Source organism: Aquarana catesbeiana, linkage group LG02 (genome assembly GCF_042186555.1).
Source record: "Aquarana catesbeiana isolate 2022-GZ linkage group LG02, ASM4218655v1, whole genome shotgun sequence".
Classification (NCBI taxonomy): domain Eukaryota; kingdom Metazoa; phylum Chordata; class Amphibia; order Anura; family Ranidae; genus Aquarana; species Aquarana catesbeiana.
Window position 1 is genome coordinate 689,268,917 of NC_133325.1, and position 17,907 is coordinate 689,286,823.

Consider the following 17,907-nt stretch of genomic DNA (forward strand, 5'->3'; position numbering starts at 1 on the left):
TAAAACAAAATATATATTGCAGCTTACCAGTCCTTACAAGTAGAGTTTGCATTAGTTTCTTTTTTTTTCCAGGCCAAGAACATTAACAAGTTCTGAAAATCCCTTTTGACCTTGCCTGAAATACACGGTCTATCCCCATGAGCCAAACACAGCATAAACAGTTCTGTTTTTGATTAAAGTGGTTGTAAAGCCTTGCATAAACCCAGTGAAGTGACTGGCATCAGGCAGTACACAGAAATTAAACAAAACACTCCTACATAAGTTTGCACCTGTTTATCTGCAGTCCTCTCTCCTCTACATCTGTTTACATTCGTTCAAAGACCAGACTTTATTAACTTTGTCTGAGCTGTCAGAAAACGGGGCAAAAAGCTGAAATTACACAAGGCAGAGCTCAGAGAGCTGATTGGAGGAAAGGGACACACACACCCCTTTACACAACGCACAGGAACAGAGCTAAGGCGGTCATTGACTGTGTGCTGGAGATACCGCCTCTGTCACCTTGTTTTCTCTTGGTGTGAGCGAAACTTGTCAGAAGTGACTCATACAAATAACAGTGGAACAGGCAGCAGACAGAAATTACACTTAGACCCCTTTCACACTGGAGGCGTTTTAGCGCTAAAAATAGCGCCTGTAAAGCACCTGAAAAAAGCCTCCCCTTCAATCCCAGGCGCTGTGCTGGCAGGACGGTGAAAAAAAAAAAAAGAAAAAAGGGAAATCCGGCAAGCAGCTTCTAAACACCACTCTTACAAGCGCCCCTACCCATTGAAGTCAATGGGCAGCACCGGGCGCTGGCAGTGTGAAAGGGCTGTTGGTGCTTTAGACTGAGACAAGTACACACTATAGAGGGATATGCTTTGCTCATATTTCATGTCTGAGGTTTACAACCACTTTAATCCCTGAAGGCAAAATAAATCATGTATGTATGTGCTTTTAAGTGAGGCAATTTGCCTGTAATGAAGCCTCTCACGTCGTGCAGGCTCTGTTGAATCCTGTAGAAATCATCATGGCTTCCTGTGGATGATCTAATGGCACGAAGGGGGTTAATAGCTTCGGGCTCTGTGTTTAGGTGCTGTGAAAAAAGCACTAATAATGAGGACCCGTCTTCTCCTACCTTACATAGTCTGGTTGAAAAAAAAAAAGAAAAAAAAAAACACAAGTCCATCTAGTTCAACCAATAACCACTTACTTTGAGCCGCCTCCTTGATTGAGAAGTTCTTTGATAACTTTTGTGAATGGGGGGAGAGGCTCCTGTGAAAGGAGAAGGAGGGGCTGAGAAGGGCGGGTCTCCATTGGGAGAGTTTTACACAGCAGATCAGTCATGAGCGTGAAGCCATTAACCCCCATTTTACTGTAGAATGATAACATTGAGAAAGCCTCGACTATGAGATCCCCAAAACCAGGGGTAGGCAACCTCGGCACTCCAGCTGTGGTGAAACTACAAATTCCATGATGCCTCTATTTGTTAGGGTCTTGCAATCTCTCATGGGACTTGTAGTTTCACCACAGCTGGAGGGCCAAGGTCGCCTACCCCTGAATGCTGGCAATAAAAAAAAACAAAAAAATAAACAGCATAATGAACCCAGGGTCCTGGTATGGATGGGGGGGGGGGGGGGGGGGGACGGGACGGGACGGGACACCTCACACAGTTTTCTACATTTATTCTTCACTGCCACCATTCTTTTCGCACACAAGTCACATGTATATCATACAGGTGCAACTTTCATGCAACTTTTGAGTTTTTACATTGAAATTTATGGCTCTCAGGTCGCATGAAAGTTGGACCAAAGCATTGCATAAACTAATTTAAAGTCCAACAGATATGAACGGTACTCATTGGGTGCGACTTGTCATGTAATTTTGGGGACCAAAGTTGCATGACAAGTCGAACAAATGTGAATGGGGCCTAATGGCCACTTACAACAGAGTGTCAGAGCATACTGTAACATACCTGCAGTTGGAGCTGCTGCACAAAGTCTGGAGGCACCAGGAGCTGCAGATGTGAGATCAACACTGACCGCCTGTGGAGGAGTAAGTGCCCTTGTGCCAGAAAGCGGTGACCCCATGGGTCTAGAGTCATGCTGACTGAGCAGAGGTCCAGGTTGCATTTGGGTATGTTTTCGTGACAAAGTGCTTGATAGCTCTGGACTGGAACAGGAATTTGGAGGTGTGATAGCAGGTACAGGAAGTCTTTGAGCACAAATTGTGGACCCTGTTGTGCTCTCTGTCTTCATAACGTGGTTGGGGAGTACAGTTGCTGTGGGCGGAGTTCCTGATCTAGGCCGTGTTGGTCGCTGGGGAAGTACAGAAATAGTAGCACTAGTTCCAGTTAGCCTTTGGTGCTCAGTCAATTGTTCAGTGGGGCTTGGGCTAACACTGAAAGTATGTGGCCCATTAGTTTTAGATTCTGATGTAGAAGGTCCATTGGAGGCGCCACAGCTGGTGGAGGAGCACAATTTTCCTACAAAAGCACAGTCTTCCTGCAAAGCTGTAGCCTGACTGCTAGGACACAGTTCTAAAGATGAAGGACACTGGGGTTTTCCATCATCGTGCTGGTGAGAGTTGGAAACGGAACCATCAGGTGCAATAAGTGGTTTGATATCCAACGAATCAATGTCATCTGGCCCCCAGGATGTCATCTGCTTTGCAGACAAGTATTTCAATATGCTGCACTGAAGTGCAACCACACTTCGGAGCCACTAAAGATTCAAAACAAAACCCAAAACATTTGAATTAAAAACCACGAATAAATCTCCCACCATTTATTTAGGAATCACAAACATATGGCTAATGGAGGATGAGACAACGTGTGGCTCTTAGCTGTAACAATAACCATGGCAGAAAAACACCAAAAGCCAGGTAGCCAACAAGCCCAAACATTACAGCTGGCACCTTTATTGTCCACTGTAGAAAATGAATGCATGTGTTCTGTTTCCTACACTGGACTTAGTGGCTTCTCAACTGTACAATAAAGGAGCTGGTGCTTAGAAAAATGAAGTTAGTTCCCAAGTACAGCCACTCAAAGTAATGAAGCCAAGGCAGCAAAGACATTAACATTTTTAGGTCAGGCAATGGCAGTCTCCACATTTTTCTAAACACAGGCTTTAATTTTATCCATACTTGGCCATTATCAGCAAAGAAAAACATTGGGCTGAAAACACATTTTATACAATGACTTATAGGATTTTTTTTTTCTCGCTTTTTTTCTTCCTGTGGCTTGGCGATACAAGTCCTCTGAGAGCAGGGACAAGTTCCCCGTTCTACCTGGCTCACACACAAAAAAAAAAAAAAAAAAAAAAAAAAAAAAAAGGTTCTGCGAATGAATTACAAGTACCAACAGCCTTTGTGGCTGTCAGCTTGTAGTTCTCAATGAACTGCCATGGCGCTGTGGTAGTTCAGTGATTCTTCCTGTCCAATTTGTATACTGAGCATTTTCTCATACTATAGAGTCACACACGTGGGAGTATTCATAGTGGTAAATGACAGCCCTCTTCCTCCGTGCCCACTAGCCTGCTAAACACATTGGGGAATGGGATACTACATGCAGATCCCTCTTATTCTAAGACGCAGGCTGGAGGGGCATGACAGCCCGTTAGTGTCAGAAATCCGCCACACCATGCCATTGCCAAAAATTATAAAGATTTGATTTCAAGTATATATTTGACAATTTAAAAAATAGGTTAATAGTTATTTTTACTCTGTACTCCAAAGGCTTTTTTTTATTGAACATGTGACCAGTAGCAGAGGACCAGAAGCTCCTCCTGCTTATATTTCTCTGCAGACAGGCTGGGAAAGAGCTGGGTCATGTGACAGCTGTATATCGATTAAGCAAAAAGGTACTTCGATTTTTTTATAGTTACAGTGCCATCATCCACATACAGAAAAAGAAGCGACAATGCACGTTAAACAATGTATGTGATAATTTCAGTATGGCTGAGCTTAACCACTTTGAGTCCCCAGGACTTTTCCCCCTAAATCTCAAGTACAAGAGTATTTCCAAGTTACCAAACCTATACATCATTCTGTTTGGGACAGACGGGGCTTTCATTTGGTAGTACATTTTAATACATATTTTGTTGCCTTTTTTTATTATGGGAACAGGAAAAAAAAATCACTTTCCTTTAAGTTATACCAGCGGAACGCAATTTGCACACCCCTATATACAGTATTTACCACAAAACATAATAAAGTCTGCTGATTAAAATATCACATTAGTGCAACCTTACCGCAACATAGCAGGGATACTAAAGCAAGCAAAACACACAAATGTCATCCAGATTATCTGACATCATTGCCGCTACCTGGTGATTTATTTTGGGAGGGAATATTTGAGAGATATTAGGATTTTTGTACTCACCGTAAAATCCATTTCTCCGACACAGCGCTCCATTATTCTTGACTATAGGGTTATATCGCCCTCTGCATGAGTAGGACTAGGCAGAAAAGAAAAAACTTGGCTATGCCCACGGGCCGTTCTCAGCTGGTATATAACCCCCTGTCTGCTATAGGCATTCAGTTTAGTAGCAAGCAGTATTAGAAGTGCCAAAATTCTTTAACCCTTTCATGAGTAAGCCTATTTTTGAAATGTGGTGTTTAAAAGTTAAAATCCGTATTTTTTGCTAGAAAATTAGAGTTCCCAAACATTATATATATTTTTTTAGCAGAGAATCTAGAGAATAAAATGGAGATTGTTGGAATATTTTATATCACACGGTATTTGTGTAGCAGTGTTTTAAACGCAAATTTTTGGAAAAGGGACACTTTCATGAATTTTAAAAAATCCAAACAGTAAAGTTACCCCATTTTTTTTGTATTATGTGAAAGATGATGTTACGCAGAGTAAATAGATACCAAACATGTCACCCTTTATAATTGCACGCACTCATGGAATGGCGACAAACTACGGTACCTATGAATTTCCATAGGCGACGCTTTAAATTTTTTTTACGGTTACCAGGTTTGAGTTAGAGGAGGTCTAGGGCTAGAATTATTGCTCTCGCTCTGATGATCGTGGCGATATCTCACATGTGTGATTTGAACACCGTTTATTCATTTATTTTATACTTGTAAATTGTGTTTAAAAAAAAAAAAAAAAATTTTTATTTTATTGCTGTCACAAGGAATGTAAACATTCCTTGTGACAGTAAAAGGTGGTGACAGGTACTCTTTATGGAGGGATCGGAGGTCTAAAAGACCCCCGATCCCTCCTTTGCACTTCACAGTATTCAGATAGCCGAAAACGGCGATTCTGAACACTGTATATTTTTTTAAAACCGGCGCCATTGGCAGCCGAGTAAACGGCTTACATTGAGAAGGCTGGAACGAAGCCGCCCACAGCTTCGTTCCAGCCCGCCCCCAGCCGCCGAAGGCGGCCGATTGGACACCGGGCTTCCCGATCGCACGGGAGGCCCGGTAAGAGCGTCGGGAGGCGTCCCCTCCTCTGGTATAACAGCCGAGTGGCTTTTAGCCGCATCGGTTGTTATACTCGGATAGCCGATCGCCGGCTCTAAACAACGGTACCGGGATGATGCCTGCAGCTGCGGGCATCATCCCGGTATAACCCCGGAAAGCCGAGTACGCAGATGTGCGTACGGTCGGCAGGAAGGGGTTAAAGGTGTGGGTGCTGGGTCCTTCAATTAACTCAGAAATGGATTTCACGGCGAGTACAAAAATCCTATTTTCGCTTTAGTTTGACGGACCCAACACTCCATTAATCTTGACTCTAGAGACGTCCAAAAGCAGTGCCAAAAGAAAAAAATGAGGGGTGGGAAAAATAACACAAGAGCCCTAACACAGGTGTCACAGGAGCTCAACCAGGACACAGGATCCCTACCGGAAATAAAAACTTTAGAGAAGAAAAAAAACAAAACAAAAAAAAAAAAAACACACCCCTAAACAGCATCCTATAAAACCTTGCGGCCAAAAGAAGGATCAGCAGATGCCAAAATATCTACTTTGTAGAATTTGGTGAAAGTATGCATCGACGACCAGGTGGCCGCCTTGCAAACTTGAGATATTGACACTTGACGATGGAAATCCCAAGACGTAGCGCCCGAGTAGAATGCACCATGACAGGGAAAGGAAAACCTAGAGCTGCACGAATTATTGTTAAAGAACGGAGATTCGGAGACTCACAATCTTAAAACAGCATTTTCATGATTCAGTGCAGAGTTCTCTGACAGCTGTCAAAAAAAAACAAAAAAAAAACACAGGCAGTCTGCCAAGTTTATCACAACATTGTAGGTGGAAATAGAGAAACATTGTAACACTTTTTTTTAGCTCAAAAGGGAAGAACTTCGGTCTGTAAATTTGGTCAGTTTAACCACTTAAAAAGGACTAAACCTTTTTCTGACACTGGTTGCTTACAAGTTAAAAATCAGTATTTTTTGCTAGAAGATTACTTAGAACCCTCAAACATTTTATATATATATATATATATATATATATATATATATATATATATATATATATATATATATATATATATATATATATATATATATATATATATATATATATATATATATATATATATTTTTAGCAGAGACCCTAGAGAATAAAATGGCGGTTGTTGCAATATTTTATGTCACACTGTATTTGCGCAGTGGTCTTTCAAACGCAATTTTTTTTAAAGGAAAAATACACTTTAATGAATAAAAAAACTAAACAGTAAAGTTAGCCCAATTTTTTATTTTTTTGTATAATGTGAAAGATGTTACGCAGCGAGAATCGTGATCTTTATTCTAAGCAAAAAAATCCTGATTCTCATTTTGGCCAGAATCGTGCAGCTCTAGGAGGAACCAGACCTTTTATAGTATAGGTCTGAGTCACCGTCTGTCTGATCCATCTGGAGATGGTAGCCAAAGAAGCGGCCAGCCCTTTCCTTGGTCCTTGCGTAACCACAAAAAGCGAGTGACCTCTGATGGGACTCCGTGGCTGCCAGACAAAAATTCCTTGGGATGAACCAGCATGGGACACATTTGAATGGCTTCATTCAAATGGAAGCCAGAGATAACTTTAGGTAGGAACGATGGACAGGGACAAAGAACCACCAAATAGGGAGTACTCAACAGGATAATGCCGCCTACCCAAACACCCTACGGGCCGATGCAATAGCTACCAAGAATGTCACCTTCTGGGACAACGTAGACAATGGAATCTCCCGAATATTCCCAAATGGAGGTTTCTGGAGGACCGAGAGCACCAAATTTAAATCCCACGGCGAGAAGAGAAAGGTATTGGCTCCACAGTGGCACTAGGACAACTGCGGTGTCTACCAGAGGAACCCATGACCTTGCCACGAACCTCGGTATCTTCCTGTTGAACAGGAGCCGTGTACAGGCCTGTGCAAACGAAACTGCCTTGAAAGTGAACACCACCAGGCCCAGAACCTGTATGCAGGTCGGGAGAGAAGACTGTGTGACAGCAGCTGGCGAACACAGCCTATGGTGCCCAAAGTTTTACCAGAAAGACCACCCTGGTCAACATCAAATCCAGAGTCAGACCCAGGTGAAACAATTTCCTGGACGGGGGGGGTGGGGGGGGGGGGGGTGGGGGGGGGGGGGGGGGGGGGGATATGACTGTGGGTAGTTCGGACATCACCAGAACCTTTGCAGGAATTATATCCGTACACGTTGACTCTGGGCCTAAAAACCCCGAAACAGATGCCCCTCTTCTTTGATACCCCCAAAAAGGATTATTTTGTGGATCCCCTTGACAATCACGAAGGAGGTCCAAGAGGCCGGAACCCAGCGAAGATGTCGCCCCCACCCGCCCCAGTTATGGGCGAGGACAGATCTTCATGCTGAAGGTCTTTTCTGCGGGTCCAGAGAAGCCAGCTCTAGGCTTACCAGACCAAGGTTGCTTGGAACCTCCCGGGGAAGACTTGAAAGATCCATTTCCCTTATCTGCAGTCCCGGGAGCACAAAATAATTTTATGGGCTAAGGAGGGCCTACGTTTGTGACGAGGCTTCTTCCCTTTGCTAGACTGTGGCAGGAAGGTACACTTCCTCCCCCATGAGACCCTTAATGTAATACAAAGTAGCCCCAAACAGGCAATCACCTTGAGGGGCAGATCAATGAGAGCTTCTTGGAGGCTTGGTCTTCAGACCAATTCTTAAGCCACAGCACATGCCTAATCACTACCACTGAAATAGAGAGCTTGGACAGCACAGGAGCCGCATCCAAAGATGCATCACATATAAACTGCAGCCCCTGGACCAACTGGCCTGCCAGACCAACATAAGCAGAAGAAACCTGCTCATTCCCCAGACCCTGGCACAAAAGCTTGGCCCACTCAGTTAGGGTCTGAGACACCAGGGCCGAGGTCGCAATGCCAAACCTGCCATAGTAAACCTGCTGCGTGCCACAGACTATGCTTTCCTATCAGCTGGGTCTTTAAAGGACGGGGAATCCTCTACTGGGATCATGCTTGCTTATTTAATCTGGAAACAGGAGAGTCCACCTTTATAAAAGGGATTGATTCCTCAAAAGGGTAACATACTGCAAAAGGTTTGGGGATCCACAAAAGGTTGCTTTGGTTGCCCCCACTCCTTATAGACAAATTTGTCAAAGTAGGGAAGATAAGGAAACACCTTAGCTGTATGAGGCATCTTGTGTGTACCAAAAGAGACAGCCACGTCCGTCGCCGCACTAGCCACAGCCTCCATTTTTAAAGTCTCACGCACTGCAGTAACAAGTGCGTCCATCAGTGCTTTATCATTCGCTGCTGCGAACGTGGAGGAGTCATCCTCACAATCGGACAGATCAGGGAGCGTGGTATTAAGTCCCACTGGACGGGCCATCTTAATGGCAGCGCCAGACTCAGATGAGTCCGACTGAGCAGGAGAAAACAGAGGACGCTTCCTGCTAGGCCTTAGCCCACACTTCACTTCCACCCTGGATACCAAGGACTGTAGGACCGCCGTCAGTGTATTAATGGGGAGCTGGGGCTTCCGTGGGACCAGACACCTCCATTAGGGGGTCTGTGGGGGAGATGTGATCCTAAGGTTCCATAAGGATAAGGGAGACCCCACAAAAAAAAAAAAAATAAAAAAAAAAAAGTTATGGCACCGCTATGGACCCCCACACTGAGGACAATAGACCCTTGCTACTGGAGAAAGTGACTTCCAAGGACTCACCACTACCAAGCCAGAGGAGAGCCGTATGTTCAGAACCATCAGCTCATCATGTGTGTCCATACAGTCCACTATATCAGAGAGGGGAGTTAGAGGAGGGCCCGGAGCCCAGGCACCGCCTGCCTCCAGCATCATGCCAGAGGAATGCAAAATGGCTACCGTGACGTCACAGACCACAAAAACCATGGCTGCTGGACGGAGATCAACCCAAAGGAAAAACGGCCTCCCCCCACCAAGAAGCAGGCAGCAGTGGACAGCCCGCTGTTAAATGGCACTGCTGTGCCCTCTGTACTGGGACAAAGGTACTGCACCCCGGCGAGATGAATAAAGTAGGGGGGGGGGGGGGGGGGGGGCAGCTTAATGGAGGGATCTAGGATGGGAGAAGGAAAACAGACAGGTAGGGCCGACCGTCCAACTGTACTTACCACTCTATGGATGTTGGTGTCGCTCCAGACAGAACCCCTCACCACTGAAGTGGGGGGCGGCTGGCCGGGGGGGCACCACGACCAGAGCCCGGTCGCATGCGACCTTGTGGGACGTTTAATTCGCAGGCCAGCCTCCGTCCAGTGAGGCTATGTCGCGACCGACCTAGCGTGTAGCTGCGGTCTGCACGCACTTTCTGGCCAGACTGTGGGAACCACTGGATCTAGATTATCCAGCCCGGCAGTTGATTGCAGATCTCCCAGGAAAAAAGTGGAAAAGGAGAAAAAAAAAAAATGCTAGGACCAAAAGATCCCAGCAGGGAGCCTAGGTCCTGACTAGACAGAAAAAATACTGAATGCCTATAACAGGGAGGGGGTTATATACTAGCTGTGGATGGCCCAAGGGTCGTAGCCAAATTTTTTGTTCTGCCTAGTCCTACTCTTTTAGAGGGCGATATAACCCTATAGTCAAGATTAATGGGGCGCTGTTGCCCGTCGATGAACTAAAGAGAAATATACATCTCTACCATACAGTAATATGAAGCCTCGAAAGCCCAGGACATGATCTAGTCAGCTTTTGCACTTTATATGTTAGATGCCACCTGTCACTGAAAGCTGGCAGTTCCAGCCTGAAGCCCTGCTGATTCCTGGTGCTAAATATATTCCCAAAACTGTAAAAAGCTCATCAGAACTGAAACATTTCTAAATAAAGCATTGGCCAGGAAAGATTTTCCTGGTGCACTGCTGACTTACTCCCCTAAAAACCTTTTAAATGAGCCTGTGCTTACCCTATCCTGACCTGAAAACCTGCAACATAAAAGATGTCACACTATAGTAAAAAATAAATGTACAATGAAATATATGTAGTTTGCTATCAAAACAAGAATAATCTGACATAGTTGAAATACATAGACTGCCATTGCAAATCTAATCCTGAAAATACTAGCAACCTGGCTGTCGTGCTCATGATCAGGGTCAGATAACCATGAAAGTCAGCTATCATTTTAAATTAGGTAGCTAGGGATGTTCTACTTCCCTTGTGACATATTGTCAAATGGCTAAAATTGGTAAGGAAAAAAACAGCGATTACAAATTTGAACTTTATTTTATAAGAATTCAAGCAGCAATAAAAACGCCCCAAGATAAAATCTTTACCTAAAATAGCAGGCTAGGCCAAGTACAGCGATAGGAATCCTGTAAGGCTAAAGAAACCCAAGCAATCCTTTCATGTTACTGCTCACAGTACATGCTGCCTTTATTAAAGTAGCATTCCAGACAAATTCTAAATATACCTAAATTAACTCCCACCCATTTCAGGCCTATTCTAACTACTCTGTAAAGGTAAGCTGTCTATACTTACCTATGCTGAGGACACTTCAGTCACCTGATCATTTCCAAGCGCCAGCTTCAGTGTAGAAGGACAGCAGACAACGGATGCCCCACAGTAAGCCTATACAGTGGCTATAAAAAGTCTACACACCCCATGTCAGATTTATGTGATGTAAAAAAAAAAAAAGGAGCCAAAATTATTTCAGAACTTTTTCCACCTTTAATGTGATCTGCAAACTGTACAACTCAGTTGAAAAACAAACTGAAATCTTTTAGGGGGAGGGGGGAATAAACTAAAATAATGTGGTTGCATAAGTGTGCACACCCTCTTATAATTGGGGATGTAGCTGTGTTCAAAATTAGGCAATCACATTCAAACTCATGTTAAATAGGAGTCAGTACACACCTGCCATACTTTAAAGTGCCTCTGATTAACCCCATATAAAGTTCAGCTGTTCTAGTAGGTCTTTCCTGACATTTTCTTAGTCGCATCCTACAGCAAAAGCCATGGTCTACAGAGAGCTTCCAAAGCATCAGAGGGATCTCATTGTTAAAAGGTATCAGTTAGGAGAAGGGTATAAAAGAAATTTCAAGTCATTAGATATATTATGGAACACAGTGAAGACAGTCATCAAGTGGAGAAAATATGGCACATTAGTGACATTTCCAAGAACTGGACGTCCCTTCAACATTGATGAAAAGACCGGAAAAAAAACAGGTCAGGGAGGCTGCCAAGAGGCCTACAGAAACATTAAAGGAGCTGCAGAAATATCTGGCAAGTACTGGCTGTGTGGTACATGGGACAATCTCCCGTATTCTTAATATGTCTGGGCTATGGAGTAGAGTGGCAAGACAGAAGCCTTTTCTTACAAAGAGAAGCATCCAAGCCTGGTTAAGTACTGCAAAAACACATCTGAAGTCTCCCAAAAGCATGTGGGAAAATGTGTTATAGTGTGATGAAACCAAAGTTGAACTTTTTGGCCATAATTCCAAAAGATGTTTTTGTGCTAAACATAACACTGCACATCACCAAAAACACCGTACCCACCGTGAAGCATGGTGGTGGCAGCATGCTTTGTGGCCGTTTTTCTTCAGCTGGAACAGGGGCCTTAGTCAAGGTAGAGAGGGAATTATGAACAGTTCCAAATACCAGTCAATAGTGGCACAAAACCTTCAGGCTTCTGCTAGAAAACTGAACATGAAGAGGAACATCATCTTTCAGCATGACAACGACCCAAAGCATACATCCAAATATAAACCAAGGAATGGCTTCACCAGAAGATTAAAGTTTTGGAATGGCCCAGGCAGAGCATAGACCCGAATCTGATTGAAAATCTATGGGGTGATCTGAAGAGGGCTATGCACAGGAGATGCCCTTGCAATCTGACAGATTTGGAGTGTTTTTGCAAAGAAGAGTGGGTAAATATTGCCAAGTGAAGATGTGCCATGCTGATAGACTCCAAAAGACTGAGTGCTGTAATAAAATCAAAAGGTGCTTCAACAAAAAGTATTAGTTTACGGGTGTGCACACTTATGCAACCATATTAATTTTATTTTTTTATTTTTACTTCCCTCCACCTTAAAGATTTTGGTTTGTTGTTCAACTGAGTTGTAAAGTTTATAGGTCACATTAAAGGTGGGAAAAGTTCTGAAAGGATTTATCTTGGTCTCATTTTTTTACATCACAGAAAGATTTTAACAGGGGGTGCAGACTTTTTATATCCACTGTAGGTGACATCGCCCAGGCTCTGCAGCCATTGTTGGCGATCTCTCCTCTTCTCTGAAGCCGGACACTGGAGAGATCCTGTGACCGGACCGCCCTCAAATTAGGCAAGTATAGACATCTTTCCTTTACAGGATAGTTAGGCTAGGCTTAGAATGGGGGAGGGAGCAGGTTTAGGTATAGTTAGGGTTTGACTGGAATGCTACCTTAAACATTAACAGAATCAGAGTATTTGCCAACACAGAGGCAGCAGCATGTCCAGTGAGGAAAAGTAAAAGAATGCCAAAGCTCTGGGACTACAAACACGAGAGCTGCAAAAACAGGTATTAAAAAGGCCCTCAAAGAGTTCAACAAAACTAAGGAACTCAAGCCATACACATTAGGATTTCTCTAATCCAGCCCCACATGCTGACAGATTCCCCAATCCACGCTAAACAGCATGGATGGAAAAACCTCCCATGTTAGGCACTGTATTCTGATAACAGCAGCTTCCATGGCTGTCAGAATACCTGAACAGTGACTACACCTGACTGGCTGCAGTTACAGTTAGGCCGAGATTTTTCTGTTTGGCTCATTTTCATTTGCCCAGCTGAGGGGTGCCGAAAAGGCCACAGGTCAAATTTCATCTGAATCAGCAGGAATCAGCAAAAATGTGAGCAGCATAAGCTTTGATGCATGTAAGGAGAGCATAAGAAAAAAAAAAAAATCTCTATGATGTTTTGGTCTTCATTTTAGCAATGTTTCATGAAGAATGATCAAGACAATGATTGTTGAAAAAAAGCCATGATACCAAATACAAACCTCTTGTTGCTCTGCTTGGTTAGCTAAGTGCTCAGAGTGCAGGAGGTGCTTCTGGGACTCATCGGGTACACCATTACAGATTAGCTCCCCGTCACGTATGCCAGCCGGAGGTATTAGCTCTGGAGGTGCCTGATACTGTGCCTTGATAGCTTCTGGTACCTAAGGTATTAAAGAGCAGTATACAGTCAGAGCAAGAGGGAGGAAGGAGCCCTCATCATATTAAAAGACATGTCTATAGTCTCCGAGAAAAATACAAAAATAAAAAATAAAAAAATAAAATAATAATAATAGAGCGAGTGCTGAAGGTTCATTTTACAGTTTGATCCAACAACCAAAACACTGATTTGCAAATTCTTTCCAGAAACGTTTCTATTTGAAATTAGCACTCCAATGCTAGTCTACATACCTTGACTGTGTTTTTCCTGATCGAAGGCAAAAGCCGGCGGTTTGGGGGATGTAATTTATGGATACGGCTCAGAAAGTCCACTTTTACTGCATGCTGTGAAACACCATCCTGGAATCGGTCAAACACCTGGCACCGGTTACTCAAAGTCATGCTCTTCTGATTCAGCTACAGAAGTACAAAGCAACATCAGTAAGAGGTAACTGCACCTACATATTTCTGTATTATAATATATATTTAGATACTCTTCATTAAGAAAAAATGTACTCCATGTTCTATTTTACCCCAAGTATTCAATTATGTAGGATTTAGTTTTAAAAATCCATATGTTCAGAAAAGCGCAAAATCAGAAAATCATTGTTACAACAATGAAAAAACCCTAGTGATACAACTAAGGAGTAGGCTACTTACAACAACATGTTCGATGTGATTGGGACACAGCCAGCGACCGGTTGGCATGGCAGTGAGAGGGGGGTCCAAGCAGTCCATATGAAACAAGAGAGGGCAGTAATCACACTGGATCAAGGGCGCCACACGACAGCTCCTATAAAAGAAATAATAGAGTCGCATGCAAGTGTATACACATGCAATCTTCCAGGACACCTTCAAACGTATTGACAATATTGGTTTTTGAAGTGTCCTATATAAAACCTTTTGCATCTATTTGCAATATGCCAAAACATTGCTACTGCAAAACCTGAACTAAAATTGAAAGCTATATGACCTACTAGAGCTACCCAACTGTTACAGCCACTACTAGAGGGTAGAGGAAATTTTGCCAGGAAGATAACTGCTAAAGTGCTTATAAGATCACTAAACTAGTGAATTACTGTATTTAAATCGGCATAGAACACGCACTTTTCCCCCTGAAAACAGAGTTAAAAAAACGTGCGTGTGTTATGCGACTATATTTTCCATTGGGCTGCCTCGGAGGGGAAGGGGGGCGAGCACCACCAGATTACACAGAGCGGGGCTCTCCCGATTACTCAGCGGCCGCTGTTATACCAAGTCCAGGCTCCTGGAACGGCTCCTATGACAGACTGGTCCAATTCCCGGGACATGCAACATCTATCATAGGAGCTAATCCAGAAGGCAGGACTCCGTATAACAGCGGCAGCCGAGTAAGTGGGAGATTCCCGCTCTGTAATCCAGCAGCTCTAATCTCCATGCACTGGTAAGGCTGCGCTGATTGGCACTGACCCTTACTTTGCTTCAAAGCTAATTTAAGTTTATTCCTGAAACCTCCCTACTAAAATTAAGGTGCATGTTATACGCCGATAAATACGGTATTCAGCCTACTGGTGTCAACATTAAATATAAAATACCCCTTTTAGGTGGGCTGAACCTTTAATAATGTATACACAGAAGAATAAAGAAACTAGCATCAACACAACAGAGCCATGTTTTTTTTTTTTTTTACTAGTGATGCTTAGGGTGTTTTTCATAAGTTACGCAACTCCAAAAAATGCATAAAACTGCTAGTGTGCATTTTTGATGCGTTCTTGCTGCGTTTTCAATGGGGAGATGGGTTTTTGGTGCGGTTTGCCAAATATGCACCAAAAATGCAGCAAGCAGGATTTTTAACACCGCTTCAAAAAAGGTGCCCATAATGGGCAACAATAAATTCACGATATTAAAAAAAGTTGAATATAATACAATGCTTTATAAAAAAATGTATTTATTTTTTAGAAAAAAAAAACCTTAAATTTCGGTTTCGGCCAAGTGCATCCTTAATCTTCGGTACCGAAATTTTAATTTTGGTGCACCGCTAATTTTTACATACCTACTACAAGTGAAGCAGACTTTAACTGGTAATGGGACCAGACCATTGTGATCCAGCTCGTGCTGTGCTTTCTTTACATTTTTTCCTGTCATTTCCTCTTTTCTTCTTCGCTTGCTGGTGCCTGTAGATGAGAGTATTTTGCATAAACTTTGATATCAAAGAAAGTGAAAAAAAAAAAAAAAAACACTAATAATTTCACACACTTTGCAAAAAGATCTGCTTGACTTATATTCCAAGAACAAAATCCAGTAGGGGGAACAGTATGCAGAAATGCTATATATTAATTCATAAAACGATAGACTGGCTAAGAAGCTTCTCTACCTGCCACTTTGTTGGGGGTAGCATGATATCTTCTTGCCAGGCACCAAGACCATGGCAAAACTCTGGCTTCAATCCACCCAAAAGTGGGAAACCAGGTCTTTGGACGTATGGAATCAAAACTGCAGGTTTACTAAAGGTCGAAACAAACCATAAGGCCCCTTTCACACTGGGGCGGTGGGGGCGTCGGCGGTACAACAGCGCTATTTTTAGCGCTGCTGTACTGTCGTTCTTGTAGCTGTATTCGGCCGCTAGCGGTGCGGTTTTAACCCCCGCTGGCGGCCGAAAAAGGGTTAAAATCACTTGTACAGCGCGGCTATAGCCGCGGTATTGCCGCGCTGTCCCATTGATTTCAACGGGCAGGAGCGGTTTAGGAGCAGTGAATACACCGCTCCTTCACCGCTCCAAAGAAGCGGTTTGCAGGACTTTTTTCACAGTCCTGCCAGCGCACCGCTTCAGTGTGAAAGCCCTCGGGCTTTCACACTGAACAAACAGCGGAGGCTGTTTAGGGGCGGTTTGCAGGAGGTATTTTTAGCGCAATACCGCCTGCAAACCGCCTCAGTGTGAAAGGGGCCTAAGAGTCAATGCCACCTAATACAGTTGTGCTCTATGGTTGCTGACAAGTTGGCCCTAAAATTCTCCTGAACTATCCAATCCCATCCAAATGATTGCTACAAATTAGCATAAATTAATTATTCCAGCAGGAAGAGAGGGACACCTTTGGCCTCTTGCACACTGCAGCTTAAAAAAAAGCTCAGTACAGGGTTTTTTTTTTTACCGAGCTAATACAGCCCATTAATTGTAATGTGCCTATGCACACAGGCGCATAAACAAGTGGCGTGCATTCAGGAAAAAAAATTTCAAAAAAGGATTTTTTATAACAGCTTACCTGTAAAATCCTTTTCTTTTGAGGTACATCACGGGACACAGAGCCAGGGTAATCACTGATGGGTTATATAGTTATCACTAGGTGATTGGACACTGGCACACCCTGGACAGGAAGTTCAACCCCCTATAACCCCTCCCCTGTTCTTTGCTGTGGAGGAAAAGAGATTTCAGCCTGGCTTGTCCGGAGCGGTGTTAATTATTTCTATAACCCCTCCCCTTACTGGGAATACCTCAGTTTTGTAGCAATGCAATATAAGTGTATTAGAAGAGGGAAGGGACCTCTGTGTCGCGTGATGTACCTCAAAAGAAAAGGATTTTGCAGGTAAGCTGTTATAAAAATCCTACTTTCTTTTTCGTACGTCACGGGACACAGAGCCTCAGTAATCACTGATGGGATGTCCCAGAGCAATACTATCTGAGGGGAGGGAGACAACAGAGTAGGGTGTAATCAGACCTGAGGACCTTGTACCGCTGCCTGCAGCACACTGCGCCCAAAAGGTGATATCCTCATGCCTTCTCACATCCACCTGATAAAATCTGGTGAATGTATGGACTAAAGACCAAGTTGCGGCCTTGCAGATTTGAGCCATGGAGGCCTGGTGATGCACTGCCCACGAAGCACTAATAGCCCTTGTGGAGTGCGCTTTGATATGGTGGATTTTTCTTCTTCAAACCATAAGCTTGAACAATAACCTGTCTAGACCATTTAGCAATGGTAGATTTCGACGCTGCCTGTCCTCTAATAGGACCTTCTGGCAACACCAAGAAAACATCCGTTTTGAGAATAACGATTCGCATTTGCTTCCAAATAGGCTTTGACCGCTCTTCACTACATCCAAAGAATGTAGTGACCTTTCTTCCGTAGAACAGGGATCTGGAAAAAAGGAAGGCAGAATAATATCTTGGTTTAGATGAAAACCTGAAACCACCTTCGGTAGAAAGCTAGGATGAGGACGCAATACCACTCTATCCTTGTGCATGATTAAATATGGCTCTTTACAGGAAAGAGCTGTTAATTCTAATACTCTTCTAGCAGAAGAAATGGCTACCAGAAAAATTAGCTTCATTATCAAAAGGAACAAGGGAATTTGATGTATTGGCTCAAA

At 43.4% G+C, this 17,907-nt stretch overlaps 1 protein-coding gene across 2 annotated transcripts in view; it reads right to left on the minus strand.

Moving 5' to 3' along the window:
• The window catches only part of PHF12 (PHD finger protein 12), a 148,843-nt gene that overhangs the window by 55,623 nt on the left and 75,313 nt on the right, over positions 1–17,907 (minus strand). For both annotated transcript variants that reach the window (XR_012241764.1, XM_073616800.1), the window contains exons 5-9: positions 15,596–15,716; positions 14,224–14,356; positions 13,816–13,980; positions 13,410–13,568; positions 1,949–2,696 (exon numbers count right to left, since the gene is read on the minus strand). Coding sequence is in view for 1 of the 2 variants with exons in the window: in XM_073616800.1 (XP_073472901.1) it covers positions 1,949–2,696; positions 13,410–13,568; positions 13,816–13,980; positions 14,224–14,356; positions 15,596–15,716 (1,326 nt within the window). In the remaining variant the exon portion in view is untranslated. The remainder of the gene's footprint in view (positions 1–1,948; positions 2,697–13,409; positions 13,569–13,815; positions 13,981–14,223; positions 14,357–15,595; positions 15,717–17,907) is intronic.